Source organism: Euleptes europaea, chromosome 1, assembly GCF_029931775.1.
Source record: "Euleptes europaea isolate rEulEur1 chromosome 1, rEulEur1.hap1, whole genome shotgun sequence".
Taxonomy (NCBI): Eukaryota; Metazoa; Chordata; class Lepidosauria; order Squamata; family Sphaerodactylidae; genus Euleptes; species Euleptes europaea.
This window is the reverse complement of record NC_079312.1, coordinates 19,179,312-19,196,682: the sequence shown is the minus strand read 5'-3', so window position 1 is coordinate 19,196,682 and position 17,371 is coordinate 19,179,312. Positions and strand designations below refer to the sequence as shown.

General features: G+C 45.8%; 2 protein-coding genes across 2 annotated transcripts in view; both read left to right on the top strand.

Annotated features, from left to right (window-relative positions):
• The window catches only part of LOC130473003 (zinc finger protein 883-like), a 32,946-nt gene extending 28,695 nt beyond the window's left edge, over positions 1-4,251 (top strand). The window contains exon 6 of the mRNA XM_056844518.1: positions 4,103-4,251. Coding sequence (XP_056700496.1) covers positions 4,103-4,251 — 149 coding nt within the window. The remainder of the gene's footprint in view (positions 1-4,102) is intronic.
• Positions 4,252-10,142: 5,891 nt separating this feature from the next.
• Positions 10,143-17,146, top strand: LOC130472993 (E3 ubiquitin-protein ligase TRIM7-like). The gene is made up of 6 exons (XM_056844506.1): positions 10,143-10,565; positions 12,349-12,432; positions 13,122-13,352; positions 14,666-14,688; positions 15,176-15,357; positions 16,614-17,146. Exons 1-6 carry the CDS (start codon positions 10,143-10,145, stop codon positions 17,144-17,146), a joined length of 1,476 nt encoding a protein of 491 aa, XP_056700484.1.
• The last annotated feature ends 225 nt before the right edge of the window (positions 17,147-17,371 follow it).

The following is a 17,371-nucleotide window of genomic DNA, read 5'->3' as shown; positions in this document are numbered from 1 at the left end:
ATAAAAATCTTCAGCTGCTCACTTCCACACACTAAGCTTCAGTTAAAGGCTCTGGGTACTTCCCCCAGAATTGTTGGCTACGTAGAATTGAACTTGGGACCTCCTGCATACAACTCAGATGTTCTATTTTGGCACAGCCCCACCTCCAGCCTTCCGTTTCTGGAGATGAAATTGAGGGGAGGTGGTCTTGTCATCATAAAAAGTTGTGTCCTCCTCATATTTGAGCAATCCTTTGTGAAGGTGTGGGTGGGAATCAAACCTAGAGATGCAGTGAGATCTGGTTCTTTGTGGCCAGTAAGTCAACGTTCTAGATGGGGGTCCTCCATCTTTTTCAGCTTGTGATCACCTTTGGAATTGTGATACAGGTTGGTGGGCACAACCACAAAATGGCTGCCATGACACCAAATTATTTAGGGTGGTTAAAACAAAACCAGACTGTGCAGAGCTCCAAAAGGATCTCTCCAAACTGGAGGAACGGGCATTAAAATGGCAAATGTGATTCACTGTGAGCAAGGGTAAAGTGATACATATTGGGGCAAAAAACAACAACCCAACTTCACATATACACTGATGGGATCTGTGCTGGCAGCGACAGACCAAGAAAGGGATCTTGGGGTGATAGTGGATAGCTTGATGATGATGCCAACCCAGTGTGCGGCTGCTGTGAAAAAGGGAAATCCCATGCTGGCCATAATCAGACGAAGAATAGAGGATAAAACTGCTGCTACCCTACTGCCCTTGTACAAATCTATGGTGAGACCACACCTGGAATACTGTGTATGGTTCTGGACACCACACCTAAAAAGGATATTGCAGAGCTTGAGAAGGTGCAGAAAAGAGCAACAAAAATGATCAGGGGGCTAGAGCAACTGCCTTATGAGAAGCGGTTAAAACACTTAGGGCTGTTTATCTTGGAAAGAAGAAGGGTAAGGGGAGATGTGATAGAAGACTATAAAATCATGCATGGTATGGAAAGAGTGGACAGGGAGAAGCTTTTCTTCCTCTCTCATAATACTAGAACGTGGGGTCATCTGTTGAAATTGGAGGGTGAGAGATTCAAAACAGATAAAAGGAAGTATTTATTCACACAACACATAGTTAAATTGTGGAACTCCCTGCCACAGATTGAGCTGATGGCTGCCAACTTGGAAGGCTTTACAAGGGGAGTGGACATGTTCATGGAGAACAGGGCTATCCATGGCTACTAGTCAAAATGAATACTAGTCATGATGCTCCAAGGCGTTCATAATACAATCATATCCCTTGCTCCATAGGATATCTCATGTGAGGTAATGCTGTGAACCGCTTTGAGCCCAGCCTTGGCTGGGATAGAGCAGTATATAAATTCAAAAATAAATAAGTCAAAAATAAATCATGGCAATGTGAGCCATTTCCTACTATAAACAGTTGGGCAACCCTTAAGTATCACTAACCCAATCCAGCCACTGAAAAAGGCAGCCTAACATCCAATCCACCCAGAAGGAGCTATCAAGAGGACATTTAAGCCCACCATTCTTTGTCAATATGCTAAAAAGACTCATCAATACCCTCACCTTGGAATGTCAGGTGTCATTTCCACTCTTCCTGCTGAATTGAGGGCGGGGGGGGGGCAGTTCCCTTCAAACTGCCCAACCAAATTCAAACTTCATTTCTTGGACCAATCCTAAGCCTGGGAAAGTCAGATCCCATGCTAAACTATGGCATTTCTCCCCATAAAAGGAGTGGCCCAGGTCTGTGAAAAGCGTGCCAGGTTTCTTCCATTACCTGAACACACCTCAATAGCTTTGCAGGCTCCTCCTCTCTATGGGACTTCTGCCTTATGGACACCCTGTAATCCCTAGCTTCTCACCCACCTTGGATCAGGTAGTATATTACCCACTTTCCCTCCCCTATCCTGGCCACGAGAGTCAGCGTGGTGTTGTGGTTAAGAGCGGTGGTTTAGAGCAGTGGACTCTGATCTGGAGAACTGGTTTTGATTCCCCGTTCCTCCACAAGAGTGGTGGAGGCTAATCTGGTGAACTGGATTAGTTTCCCCACTCCTCCACACAAAGCCAGCTGGGTGACCTTGAGCTAGTCACACTCTCTCAGCCCCACCTACCTCACAGGGAGTTTGTTGTGGGGAGGGGAGGAGAAGGAGGTTGTAAGCCGGTTTGATTCTTCCTCTTTTAGTAGCAGAGAAAGTCGGCATATAAAACCAACTCTTCTTCTTCTCTTCCCCTCATTCCTTTCCCCATTCTCTGTTGTGTATATGTGTGCATGTGTGAGTGCTCAGGGAATCAGCTTTCAGGTGCTTAGTATAGGTTCCGTACATATCTATTTCTTTGTACTTTTATTATTTTTTAATCCAACCAAGTTACAATTACAATCACCTTCTCACTCTTTCTTTATAATTTTATTTTGGGGCATCCCTACTGAGATCTACAAAGTCTTCTGTTATTCCTTTCTGGAAACTAATTTCCCCTACTCTGGGTCCAGTTTGAGGTAATAGTTTTATGGTGGATAGAACGTGGGCAAGTCACATATTTCAAACCTTGAGTGTCTGGCTAACACACATTTTTTTTTAAAAAAAACTACATGCACGTAGGGGAAAGATCTCAGTGTGGTACCTCCCTTAGTCAATTACCTGGGTGTTAGTGCTGTGTTGCGTTTGTGAGTGAACATTTAAATTTGGTGTTCAGGGACTTTTTTGGCTGGTTTCTTCCCCCCACATTTCTTTCTGTGAAGATGGAGGTCAAGCTGCCCCTAACTTTGGTGAACCTTGTTGGACCGCAAGGGGGCCGAATTCTGTCTTCCTCCCCTCCCTTCTTCTCTCTCTCTCTCTCTCTCTGGGGCTTATAAAGTGGGCAGCGTATAGTAAGTTATAGAGTACCATAGAGGTTTGCCAAAACCCTAGAGCACTGCATCATCGTGCGGGAGATGTGACGTCACTTCTAACGACCAACATCACCCATACAGCACCATCGCCCGCCCCCCCAAGCTAAGAAAGGAAAACATATTCTCTCATAATACTAGAACTTAGGGTGTGCCCAAGCAGAGGGGGAGGCAGAGCCTTAGGATAAAGTAAACATGAGGCTTGTTGGCTAAGAAAGGAAAATATTTTTTTTTTGTGGTTAAAGGAATCCATACTGTATAGTGAACAGGCAAGATAGGCATTCCGACTACCTATTTAACCTAGGAGACGCTGAGAGTACATGTTGCTGTCTCAGAGATCAGTGACTGACAGACTGACTGATTGACAGCTGGTTTGAAGGAATGCAGTACCTGTTTAGCATTCTGGATAAACATAGGGTTGCCAGCTAATAGCTGACAACTAATGAGGGAGCTTGTGGGGGGGGGAGATGGTGCTGTATGGGTGATGCTGGTCGTTGACGTCACATCTCCCGCACGATGATGCAGTGCTCTAGGGTTTTGGCAAACCTCTATGGTAAAATCACACAGTACTTCCCAAATCTTAGAGCATCACACTGACATCAAACCTGTGATGTGATGCCACTTTCAGTTATTTGCTAGAAGTAACCTCATGACGTCAGCATGATACCATTAATTTTTTTTCTCTTCCCATCAGCCCTCAGCAGGCCAGTGGGAAATGAACGGGGAGAGCAAGAGGTCTCGCTAGTAAACAACGGGATCACACCAAAAACTGACAGGAGCATTTGACCTGTCCACCTTTCTAGCTTTACTGACCCCCCTTCCCCCAATAGTACTGGTGTGTTTGCGCCAAAGAGATTTTTGCATTGTCCTTCACTCCCAATAGTGCTAATGCGCTTTCACTTAACACTCACACATACATGGGAATCTTTAGGCTGACTGGGACAATTGGGAAGACCGTTGCCCCATAATATTGTCGAAGGCTTTCACGGTCAGAGTTCATTGGTTCTTGTAGGTTGTCCGGGCTGTGTAACCGTGGTCTTGGTAGGAAAGAAAATACCAAGACCACGGTTACACAGCCCGGATAACCTACAAGTCGCCTCATACTTTGACGAGCCACAAATATCCCCTTCTGTGTTGTGGCTGCTGCCTTACACATGGCTGATCATGCTCTACTTTGCCTCCCGCCGTTCTTGGCTCTACCGTGGCTTCTGCTGTGACCTTTGCTCCACAGCTGCACATTGCAGTAGACAACTTGGGCCACCGGACTGGGCCAGCCCACTCCCTGAGGAGAAGAGATTCCTGACCAAACCCGTGATCAAAGACGAGCAAGTGCTGCTGTTGAGCATGAGTGGAGGAGGCCAGAAAGAATGGCAGAAGTGACAGGAATCCCCTCCCTTCCATTAGTGCTGCAGGCAGCCCACTGAAAACCAGCTCACAGCTGGCTGGCTGACTGTGGGTGATATTCTGCCCATCCTTGACTGGAATAATATGAACCATATTTACATGAACATTGAAGGGAAATTTTGCAGCCTGGCTTGGGAAAAACAGTTGCCTATTCCACAGTTGATTGAACCCCATGGCTCAAAGTGGTACACTGCAGTCAAAGCTCTGCTCATGATCTGAGTTTGATCCCGACGGAAGTCGGTTTCAGGTAGCCGGTTCAAGGTTGACTCAGCCTTCCATCCTTCCGAGGTCGGTAAAATGAGTACCCAGCTTGCTGGAGGTAAAGTGTAGATGACTGGGGAAGACAATGGCAAACCACCCCGAAAACATAGGGCGAAAACGCATGGTTGCTTTAACCTCCTTTATTCCCTGTTTCAGCCAGGATTCAGCCAGGATCGAACGCACGTCCGGCGAAAACGCATGTGTTCGATCCTGGCTGAATCCTGGCTGAAACAGGGAATAAAAGAGGCTAAAGCGACCATGCGTTTTCGTCCATAGTCTGCCTAGTAAACACCATGATAAGACATCACCCCATGGGTCAGTTTTGACCCAGTGCTTGCACAGGGGGTTACCTTTACCTTTTTTATTCCGCAGCTGTCATCTGAATAAATAAGGGCCAGTGAATATTCTTTTCTTCCAGGTATGAGCAGGATCGAGTGACTCAACCGGCAGGTCTTGTAATGGAAAGGAAATTTGGGAGAACCTTGGAAACTTGTACTGTAGAGAAGACTCTGAGGAAACAAGAAGGTATAGGGGGACGGCTCAGGGAGGGTAATGGCTCTGGGGGTCAAATGAATTGGGCGAAGGTGATCCCTAGGAACGTGGCTGAAATGTGCAAAAATTAAGTCGGCCAATATAAGAACCAATGTAAGAGCTAAAGGTCTGGATCCTACATCTTCACTCAGCTAAGTGCAGAGCCAGAGGCTGTTTGCACTGGAGGAAGGTGCTGCAATTAGCAGACAGGTAGAATTCTGTCCAAATTTCCTTATTAGCGTAGCTTTCTGTTTTTGAAGAACTGCAGAAGTAAAACAAGAGCAAGGCTTTTCATTGTTGTTTGATCTTCTCCTTTAGGTTGTAAAGATCCCATCCTCCTTTTACACCTAAGACTTTAAGAAGAACTCTGCTGGACCACACCAATGGTCCTTCAAGCCCAGCATTCATTTCCAGCCACTTCTGGGGAGTTTCAAGCAGGGCATGCAGACCCCCCCCCTCTTGATTGCTCTGCTGCAGTTGATATTCTGGGGTTTGCTGGATTAGGAAAGACAGTAATAGACTTTATTCCATTAGGCATTAATACAGATTTTCAAAACCAACAGTTAAAGTGGCTTCCATTCCCCGTCTTTTTGGTTTCAATTACCCGCCAGACTGGAAAAGCCTTCTTTTCTTGCCCTTGGGTGCTCTTCCCACCTGGTTTTCCCAGAAGCTTGTTGTTCTTCACCACTAAAATAAACCCGAGATGGGAACAAAAAATTAAATTCAGTCTTCCTCATTAAAATCCTAGTCTTTTTGAAGGGTATTTGCATACGGTATGTGCTTTAAGAAATGAAACGTTGCTGCGTGTAGGATAATACTATCAAAATTTAATAACCTGAGATGTTGCTATGTGTAAGATAATACAATCAAAATTTAATAACCTCCCCCTTTCTCCTCCATATAACACTAAAGAAAGATGGCTTTCTAGGATTAAAGTAAAAGAGAGAACATTTTACGGGGGGATGGATGTTGAAAAATGAGATGTTTTAGTAAATCCAAGAGTCGGATAGTGCTTTAGATTCTCTCCTGTAACTTAGTGGTTCCCTTAGTGGTTCCCTTAATGGCAACACATTCCCAACCCAAGCCAGATAAATAACACGGCCACATCAGCACCTGGTGGACAGGGATGTCCAACCTGTTCTCCAAGGAGACTAATTTTGTCCCTGGAACCAATCCACCTTCCTGAAGAACCAATCTGAACCTCTGTCTCTCTCTTTTGTCTTTATCCATCCTGCAGTGAATGTGACCCTGGATCTCAACACGGCCAACCCTCTCCTTATCTTGTCTGAGGATCTGAAGACTGTGAGAAAAGGGAACAGAATGCAGTATCGACCTGACAATCCTGAGAGATTTGATATTGTGTCCTGTGTTCTGGGCTGTGAGGGATTCACCTCAGGGAAACATTCGTGGGAGGTGGAGGTGGATGTAGAGGAGAAGCTGATAGTGAGAGGCCTAGGCTGGGCTGTGGGGGTTGCCAGAGAGTCTGTGAGGAGGAAGGGCTTGGTATATGCTTGCCCCAGGGAAGGGATATGGGTTGTGGGTAAAGTGATGCCTTATGGGTTCTTGGCTTTTACCTCTCCTGAGGATAACATTTGTATTCTGAGCCATGAGCCCAAGAAGATCCGTGTCTCCCTGGACTATAAAGAGGGACAAGTGGAATTTTTTGACGCTGATACAGATGACCCAATCTTCACTTTTCCTTCAGCCTCATTTTCTGGGGAGAGGTTACATCCTTATTTCCGGTTGGAATGGTTAGGCCAGTTGAAGTGCTGCCACACAGCCGGTGGGCATCTTCAATCCAGGCGAGCTTCTCCTGACGTCTGGTCCTCTGAAGTGGAAGGGCACTCCTGTAGGTCTGTACGGTGTGGCAGGACTCCTCAGGCCACATCACCAGCTCCCTGTGCCGATCTACTCTGTGGTACTCACCCACCAAGATTTGCAAAATGCTCTGAGAACAGGGAGCCGGAATCCCCCAACATCACCAAATCTCTGCAACATTCTGACTCAGTCTGGCACGGCCAATCCATTCCTCATTCTGAAGTTTGTGTTGGTGTGAAGCCAGCAGCAGAGGACATGAGGGCCGAGGAAAGGCAGGACTACAAGGAGGAAGTGGGGGAGATGTCCCCTTTGAAAATTAAGAACTCTTCTTCTTTTGGGGCAGGAGGCAACACAGAACCCAGGAGAGCCGAGGAAGAGGAGGAGGTAAGGGCAGCCGTGGTCAGGGAGCTCCACCTATTGAACCATGATGCCCCTTCCTTAGGTCTCAAGGGTAGTTCTGGGGAGAACTGGGAAGGAATGCTCATCCAAACCAATACTAGCCATAAAGAGAATGGAAAAGGGGACTCTCCAAAGGAGAAAAGAGACAGCACAGACCACGAGAGAAGGGACATCTGTCTCAGTTCTGAGAATTATCTTTTGTTTGCCTTGATTCCGTTCCTTTTTGTATTAATCATAACCATCTATGATTTACTTTCTTAAGCATAGGCCATTTACTCATTAAAGAGGAAGAATGACTTTACTTAAAGAAATCTCCAAGGCTCAGGTTCCATTTGCGCCAAGATTTCCTCTGTCACCCATAGACTGGTAGGGTTGCTAACTTCAGCTTGGGTAATGCCCGGGAATGTGCGGACAGTGTCTGGGGAGGAAGCTCAGTGGGGATGTGATGCCATAGAGTTCCCCCATCTGAAGCTGCCATTTCCTCCAGGGAAACGAATCTCTGAAGTCTGTCTATCAGTTATAACTGCAGGATAACTCCAGGACCCACCTGGTCATCAGCAACCCGACTCACAAGCTCTCTACGAGACATGTGTCGGTAAGTGTGTGAGAAGGTTAGTGGTCTAAGAGCAGTTCCTCCGCAGAGTGTGGGGATAGGATGCTCCAGAGCTAGCCCATTCATCTCATCTCCTTGCCTTTCAAATGCAACACCTTGACCCAAATAATAGTGAATTTTAAGGACATTTTTTTGCTGGGATTGTGAAAGAAAGAGCTGGTGAAAGGAAGCAAAAGAAATATTACAATCCCCACCTCCAAACCACCACACATCTCGAATTCTATAATCAAACTCACTCAAGAATAGTAACCCATTGGAGGTCAGTTGCAGGAGGGTAGCTGTGTTGGTCTGGCAGTAGAAGAAATAGATTCAAGTTGTATCTGACGAAGGTAGCTCTGACTCTCAAAAGCTTATACTTTCCAAAATCTTGTTGGTCTCGAAGTAGGGTTGCCAGGCCCCTCTTTGCCATCGGAGGGAGATTTTGGGGGCGGAGCCTGAGGAGGGCAGGGTTTGGGGAAGGGAGGGATTTCTGTGGCCACTGTAATGCTATTTATTAATTAACTTATGGGCTCAGTTAAAAATGCTGGGTCTTACCTTTTAAGCATTCACGGCCTGGGCGAAGGACAACACCTGGACCAACTGCAGCCAGAGGTACATCTTTAATGACAAAGTAACATGATAACGTACATTACACCTGACCTGGATGGCCCAGGCCGGCCTGATCTTGTCAGATCTCAGAAGCTAAGCAGGGTCAGCTCTGGTTGAAATTGGATGGGAGACCATGAAGGAAGTCCAGGGTTTCGGTGCAGAGGAAGGCACTGGCAAACCACCTCTGTTAGTCTCTTGCCAAGAAAACCCCAAAAGGGGTCGCCATAAGTCGGCTGCGACTTGATGGCCCTTTACACACACAATACACACACTCACACAATATGCACACACACAAGTCCTTTGCTATTTCCACTTGGACTGCTAGAGGGCGCCAGGTCTCTTTCTTCAGACCTCAAGCTCTTCTCTCCATCCCTTTTGCTCCTTGGGAATCTGCTCCAGGTCCTTCTCTGCTGCAGCAGTCTCTGCTTCCACTTCCTCCCACTCATTCTTGCTTCCTCAGCCCTGTTGCTTGTCTCTTTTATCCCCAGCCTTTTCTCAGTTGCCCAGCCATGCTCCTTGCAGGATTCCTTCTCTTGCACCCTCCATGGAGGAGCTGCCCTCAGAAGGGCACGAGTGAGGGACTGATGCCATTGTGAGGATGTTGGTGCTGGCTAGAGCACCTGTGCTCCTGCAAAGTAGCTGTTGGCTGGGGCTGACACTGGCAGTGCACCTATGTAGGGTTGCCAACCTCCAGGTAATAGCTGGAGATCTCATGCTATTACAGCTGATCTCCAGCCGATAGAGATCAGTTCACCTGGGGAAAATGGCAGCTTTGGCCATTGGACTCTATGGCATTGAAGTCCCCTCCCCTCCCCAAACCCTTTCCTTCTCAGGCTCTGCCCCAAAAACCTCCCACCAGTGGCAAAGAAGGACCTGGCAACCCTATGCTAGAGTCATATTACAATTAGAAACCACAATACTAAAAGGCAAGCCACTAAAAAGAAGCCATTAAAAAACCTAAGCCATGAAAAAATGGAATTGTGCAAATGGCAAGGGGGGACATTAAACACCCTCCCCCTCAGTGACAATTATTCACTTCTTCAAAGCAGTCATTTAGCGTGGCTAAGTTATTAGCTTTAAGAACAGTGCTGAAGATCCCAATCACCAGTTGGTCAAACATAAGTTTAGAAGAAGAAGAGTTGTTTTTTACATGCTGACTTTCTCTACCACTTAAGGGCGACTCAAACCGGATTACAATCACCTTCCCTTCCCCACAACAGACACCCTGTGAGGTAGGTGGGGCTGAGAGAGTGTGACTTGCCCAAGGTCACCCAGCTGGCCTTATGTGTAGGAGTGGGGAAACAAATCCAGTTCACCAGGTTAGCCTCCCCCACTCATGTGGAGGAGTGGGGAATAAAACCCAGTTCCCCAGATCAGACTCCACCGCTCCAAACCACCACTCTTAATCACTACACAACAATGGGAGACAATGGGCCACAATGGATTAAAGGGGAGGGGGAGTCTAGTAGCCCTAGAATCTTGCTTAATCTGAAATTGGGAACATAAGAAATCCCCTATGAATCACTTCAGTCCATTTTTAGGATCTATTCTAAAACTTCCCTTTATGCACTTTGAATCCTGGGTCCGTGCCAGGAAGGGAAACACCCAGTCTCTGCTTGAAATCCTGAAAACCGAAAGTAATGCTGTCACTACAGCTATGGCAACTGGGGTTCTCATCCAAGAGCTCTGTGATGAAACCACTTGTTCTATTTGCTTGGATTATTTCAACGATCCAGTGACCATTACAGAGTGTGGCCACAATTTCTGCCGAGCCTGCCTGACCCAGACCTGGAAAGAGTCGGTCGCTGGAGCTTCCTGCCCTCAGTGCCGAGGATCAGCTCAGCAAACGAACCTGAAGCCAAACTGGCAGCTGGCTAATTTTGTAGAAATAGCCAAGAAATTCAGACTTCAAGTGGGGAAGGGGGCAGAGGATGGAAGGACATTTTGCAAGAGGCACCAGGAACCTTTCAAACTCTTCTGTGAAGATGACCAAACTCTCATCTGTGTGGTGTGTGACAGAGCTGCATCTCACAGAGCTCACATGGTGATTCCCATGGAAGAGGCGGCCCAAAAATACAAGGTAAGAAATCTCAGTGCCAGGAGAATAAATTTGGGTTCATGTCCAGTTTCCCCTGTAGATGCCCATCTGTGGGTGTATAACACTGAGATGGCTCAAGATTCCCTTAAAGTTCCCTTTAAACACACACACACAATTTTCAATTTAAATATTATTTGTTTATTTATTATATTTCGGTACCCCTTTTATTAATTTTAAATATTTAGATACATGTTTTCTGACAGGCAATTTTTAAAAAAAGGTATTAAACACAGTAATCAAACATTTTTTTACAGTAACCATTTTAGTTACACAAATCATGGACAAAGCAGATGTTCTGTGTTATAACAACTGGTATAGTAATTGCAGAGTATATCTGGGGTTGCCAGCTGCCTCGAGAAAAAACACCCTGCCCCTTTAACAGAGGCTTTGTGGGTTTTACTTACCAGATGATGTTATTTACCTCCATGCAATAAAAAACTGGTTCAACACAGGAAGCTTCTTTTGAAGGGGCAAGGCATTTTTTTCTCCAGGTGGTTGGTAACCCTAGTTATATCTAGTCAACTGAAGCCAAATTAGGTAGTGTCTTGTGTTGCATTTTCATATTCAAACTCTCTCGGGAATTCATTAGTCTCCAGCGGGCGCATACGTCTCTTGATCTGCTGGATTCAGGTGTACAAGTATACAAGTTTTTTACAGACGTAATGGTCCAAAAGTAAGATCCAAAAAGCCAAGAACACTATTTCATGTCATACTCTCTTGCGAATGTGAACGTGCAAATGCATCACGAGGTAATGACTACCTAACAATATATGCCTATATATACTATCAACACCTTGCAACATATCTCCTGAGAATACCATGAATCTCAAGCAATTTCTACTCTCTCTTCCAAAAAGAGACAGAAACCTCATTGGTTAAGGAGCAGATGGGAACACAGGAAGGAATCATCACTATGGAGTTTTATTGCCTCTTGCTATTATGGCCCCTGACTAGCAAGAATCTGAAATGCAAACAAATATTGTTTATTTCCTTGTCTGTGAGACACTACCTAAAGAGAATTGTGTGCCAGTTACAGGTGCCTAAGTGTTTACATGGGAAATACAGGTAATTTTCCATGGATGGGGAACCTCTCTTGCCTTTCTCTCAGGACATGCATCTTTTAGAAGTCCTGGGAAGAGGGGCTGCCTCAGCTGGTTTCTCTCAAGCCATTGGCAGCGCCTTCCAGAGCTGAAGGCATGAGCTTTCTGGCCTGGCCTTCTCCTCTCATCTCCCACTCACTATGGGCCCAGGCCTTTCTTTAAAATACACTGTGACTGTTTCTATATGGGGTTTCCCCCCCAGTTGGCACACAATATGTCCTGGGTTTATGTGGGAACCTCCACATGACACTGAGTTCCTTCACAGCTCGTAAGTCTCCTGGCTGGGCCTTCTAAGGCAGAGCAAAGTGTTGCATGGAGTTGCGCTCTGCCTTAAAGTGGAAATAGCACTAATCTGGAGGGGCAGGAGCAGATCTTAGCGCTGTCTTCAAAATGGTGGTGCTCAGCTCTGCCCCCCCCCCGGCTTTTTAACTGGCTTCTTCTTCTTCAGCAGAGCCATCATTGCAGACAAGAGTTAAGAAAGGATCCACCTGAGTTTTGCAAGGTCTTTTAGCAAGTCACAAGAAGCACTGAAGTTAGACCCTGGTGTATCTGGGCTCTGGTTTCCCTACTCTAGCCTAGAAGGGAAAGTTTTCTCGATGAAAGTCTTGGATGGCTGCCAGCTAAGCTATCCTTTTCTCAGAGCAAAAACTTCTCTGTTTGTACAGGACAAGTTACAGTCCTGGGAGGAATATGTAGAAAAGCTTCAGGCACTGAGACTGGATCGACAGGTGAAGAGTCAGAAACATCTGGTAGGTGCTGATATTCCAGGAAGGGTGGATTGGGGCAGACTCCTTATGGAGTCCTTTATGGGTTTGATTGGTTTGCTCAGGCCCTACTTCACACAATATATTTTCCCTATAAGCTTCTTTTTAACCTTCTTACCCAAAGCTTTGCCAAACTGGGGAAAAGCAGATTTCACTGAATTCCAAATCTAACAGATTTGGGGGTTATAACGTGTGGCCAGCTTATATAGATGCTAGTACATAGGCCAACGCATTATTTCACTCACCTTTCTGTTTTACATTCTCTAAAGACGTGTTATGATCCTACTCTTAGCATACTCAAATAGTAACTGTTTTCACAATGGGATTTTGGGGGGGCCTTCAACCAACTGTGTGGTATTGTTCTTTGTGCTGAGAACTAGTTTGGCAGAAGATCGAACTTGAAAGGGATAGTGAGACCTTAACTTTTCCTGGAAACCTGAAAAAATAAGCAAGACTCAGTCAAGCCTTGTGTGCCAAACGTATCTATACATTCCTTACATGAACTGCACAGCATACGTGATTAGTGCTACATTCCATCACAGCACCATCGATCCTCATGCGCTGAATTCATGGCATTCATGGAAAGCTTCCCGTAAGACTAATTTGTTCTCACTGGATTTTATCTGATTTTCCTTGATGGCAAATCCTATGTCTCTTCCTCAATTTCTTTGTAGATGCAAATAAAAGCTGAGAGGGAGAAGATTATGCTTGTGATGGGGCAAATGCACAAGTTTATTGCCGAAAGAGAAGGACTCCTGTTAGCCCAGCTGAGGGAACTGGAGGAAAAGATAGAAAAGAAGCAAGAAGAAGACGATGGGAACTTTTCAAAGGAAATTGCCCGTCTAAGCGATCTTATCACCACAATGAAGGAGTTGTGCCATCAGCCAGCAAATGAATTCCTGCAAGTAAGAGGGGAAGTGTTTTTTATGGACAATAACTTTTTAAGAGGTATGATTTAAAGAGTTTGCCTTAAACTGAAATCACACATACATTGTGAAGGGCAGGGAGATTGAAATGCTATTTTAAGTAAGCCTTCCTCCATGGCCCTTTATTAATTCAGAAACCTGAGACAAATGCATGTTAAAAGTGGCCTGTCTCCCAAGTGCGCTCCCAGTGGGAGGGAGGCTGAACAGTGCTTTGAAGGGCAACCCACCCAAAACAAAACCCCATGTGACACCTTTTCTAAATACCGACCTCAATGACACAAACAGTACCAACAGCAAAAGGGTAGGAGTGGCTTAATGGGTCATCAGGACCCAAGAGAATGCCTGGGCTATTCTCTTGAATACTGATTAATTGCAGGGATGGGTGCAGATAGGGTAAGTAAGGGTCTGCTTGGAGCACTTGCTTAAATTAACTTAGGGTGACACAATGGGGATTAGTTAGCCCCATGGTCCTGCCAGGCACACCTTAGGGCCAGGGGGAAAAGTTCAGCGGTCAGCTTCCTTCCGGCCCAGGCTTGACATACAAGATAAACCCCAAAACTGTCTGAGGGGCATCCATTTTGTGGAGAGCCATGTCTTGCTTTTATGCCAATCTTTGGCTCCCATGCCTCCATGGCACCCTCTAACGAGAGGAGGGGTCCGGCTGCTCACAACAATGGCTCAGTGGAGCTGTTTCATACAAGCCGCATGTCACATGAACGTATGAAATCTGCCTTATACGGAACTAGACCATTGGTCTATCCACATGAACACATGAAGCTGCCTTATACTGAATCAGACCTCTTGGTCCATCAAAGCCAATATTGTCTACTCAGACTGGCAGCAGCTCTCCAGGGTCTCAGGCTGAGGTCTTTCACATCACCTACTTGCCTAGTCCCTTGAACTGGAGATGCCAGGGATTGAACCTGGGACCTTCTGCATCATTCCTGTGTACTCTGACGGGCAGTGTCTCCCCAGTGGCTCTTTTCTATCACTGACTTCCTGATATTTTGGAATGGATATGCTGGGGATTGAACCTGTGATCTTCTGCACGGAAAGCGGGTGGTCATCTACTGAGCCATGGCCCCTCCCTTCCAACAGGCAATAGGAAAAGGTAACAGAAAAAGAGGGCTATTGCTTTTATATCATGCTTGAGGGATTCCTCGGGGCATCAGGCAGGTGGCTGTGGGAGACAGGATGCTGGACTAGACAGATCTTGGGTCTGTCCCAGCAGGTCTTCACCTTATGTTCTCTCTGTGCGAGTAAGACAGCTTCTCTCTCTGTCTCTCTTCCAGGAAATCAAAAGCACTTTCAGAAGGTATGTGAACTTTTCATATCCCCACTAATTTACTTGCTCTAAATGAGCTTGCTCTAAATGAGTACCCGGCTTGCTGGGGGTAAAGGGAAGATGACTGGGGAAGGCAATGGCAAACCACCCCGTAAACAAAGTCTGCCTAGTAAACGTCAAGATGTGGCGTCACCATGTGGGTCAGGAATTACCTGCACAGGGGACACCTTTACCTTTAAATGAGCTTGACCCTGACCTGTTTGGTCCAGGCTAGCCCGATCTTGTCAGATCTCGGAAGATAAACAGGGACGGTTCTGGTTAGTAGTTGGATGAGAGACAACCAAGGAATTCCAGGGTTTCTTTGCAGAGGAAGGCAATGGTAAAACCACCTCTGATAGTCTCTTGCCTTGAAAACCCTATGGGGTCACCATAAGTCGGCTGTGACTTGGCAGCACTTTACAAATACATGAATGAGCTTGCCCCCTCCCTTTAATAACCTGCATTTCTGGAACACCAGGCATTTAATTTTACTCTACAGCAGCCACAGAATGAATTTCACCATCTCCCCTCCCAGGTTTCGGAAGGATCCAGCGTTGGAACATTCTTCTCCTGAGATGGAATTGAGACTCAGAAGTTACTCTTGGAAAACAGTAGATCTAATAGAGTATATCAAGAAATTCAAAGGTATTGCCCAGACAGGTGAATGAATATGAAGCTTTGTGGGTGGGGAAGAAGGTGAACCGTGGGCCGCACGTTGGGCCAGGCAGCTGATTATACAGCAGGGATGGAGAAGCCTTTGACTCTAAGGCCACAGATAGGGTTCCAACCTCCAGGTGGTAGCTGGAGATCTCCTGCTATTACAACTGATCTCCAGATGACAGAGATAAGTTCACCTGGAGAACATGGCCACTTTGGAAGATGGACTCTATGGCATTATATTCCATTGGTCTCTCCCCTCCCCAAATCCCACCCTCCTCATGCTCCACCCCCCAAAATCTCCAGGTATTTCTCAACCCTGAGCTGGTAGCCCTATCCACAAACTTTCCAAGGCAGATACGTCTTCAAGCAGAGAAGGCAAAAGGCAGAGGAAGAAAACAAAATGGGACAGAGTTCAATGTCAAGGATGCTTCCTTGTACTAATGGGCCCTTAAATGTTTGTTTTTAAACATGAATTGAGTCTGGCATATTGCCATATGTAGGAATGGTATGACTGTACATTTATTGTTTCTCTTTCCTCCATATAACAGAGACTCTGGATCGAGCAATGAACAAAGGTAACATACTAGAATTAAAGGAGAAGGGAAACTTTGGATGGGAAGGGATGCTTAGCTGCACATCATGTGTAGGGACATTATCTTAAAGCAATTACATGGACACTAAAAGTCTTTTTCTTTGAATTAAAGCAACTCACAAATACATCACAACATGGTGTGGTGACTGAATGTTTCCCCCTGACGTGCACCACTTAACAGGGGAAATCAGAAGATTATTTATTCATTCATTCCAGGTCCCATGTGGAAACTTTGTTCCAGCCAGTATTCACACAATTAAATCTTTGTTTAAAAGTAATCTAACCAAACATTAGAAAATGAAGCAGAAAAGAATCATAGATACATAGATCATACTGGTATAAGAAAAAGCAATTAAAAAGAAATGGGAATCTGTGACATTCCTTTTATATCTAAGCTCTATCAAATAAACTCTTCTTACCCAAATCCTAGATCACTGTTTTTCTCTCCCATAAAATCTTTGCCCCTGAGAGTTTGAGCGGAGCCATAAATTCTTGCTTAACTGTATTTACATAGTGCTCTTGGAAATTTGGAAGCATATGTAGACTTCCCTTTCTGATCTAAGAAAATCCTGGGGGGGAAAGAGGTTCCCAAAAAACCACTTTTCAAATTTCAGGTGTGTCTGGTCCTGCCCCTGACACCTTTTTCTCTCTGTCCATCCTGCAGTGAGTGTGATTCTGAATCCAAACACGGCAAATCCTTATCTCATCCTTTCTAAAGATCTGAAGAGTGTGAAGTGTGGGGGGAAACGTCAAATTGTGCCTGAGAATGCAGAGAGATTTTCTATTCGGACCTGTGTGTTGAACGTTGAAGGGTTCCTCTCAGGGAGACGCTGGTGGGAAGTGAATATATGGGAAAAGGGATGGGGCGACTGGGCTGTGGGGGTTGCCAGAGAATCTGTGAGGAGGCAGGAGAATATCAATATTTCCCCTCACGAGGGGATCTGGGCTATAGGAAGGTCTGTGGAGGATCCATTCGATCTTCTGGAGCTCTCAGCTTTTACCTTCCCTAAGCGAACCCCTTTGCTCTTGACACATGAACTCAAGAAGATCAGGGTTTGCCTGGACTATGCTGAGGGCAAAGTGGAATTTTTCAGTGCTGATACAAAAGTCTCTATCTTTGTTTTTCATTCAGCCTTGTTCTCTGAGAAGATTTATCCTTTTTTCTGGGTGGGAGGGGCACTCAGACTGAATTGCTGAGTTATGAGGAGGAAATCTCCATAGCCATTAACATAGGCTCTTTCTCTGGGCCAGCCTGCTCACTACGTGGACCTTGGTGATTGCCTGGGTTGCCAGGTAGGGTTGCCAACCTCCAGGTACTAGCTGGAGATCTCCTGCTATTACAACTGATCTCCAGCCGATAGAGATCAGTTCACCTGGAGAAAAGGGCCACTTTGGCAATTGGACTCTATGGCATTGCAGTCC

Bases quoted from the DNA above. Each gene is read 5' to 3' on its own strand.
- LOC130472993 (XM_056844506.1), top strand. From the start codon at position 10,143: ATGGCAACTGGGGTTCTCATCCAAGAGCTCTGTGATGAAACCACTTGT. The intron at 10,566-12,348 runs GTAAGAAATCTC...CTGTTTGTACAG, and splicing joins AGGCGGCCCAAAAATACAAG to GACAAGTTACAGTCCTGGGA. The intron at 13,353-14,665 runs GTAAGAGGGGAA...TCTCTCTTCCAG, and splicing joins CAGCAAATGAATTCCTGCAA to GAAATCAAAAGCACTTTCAG.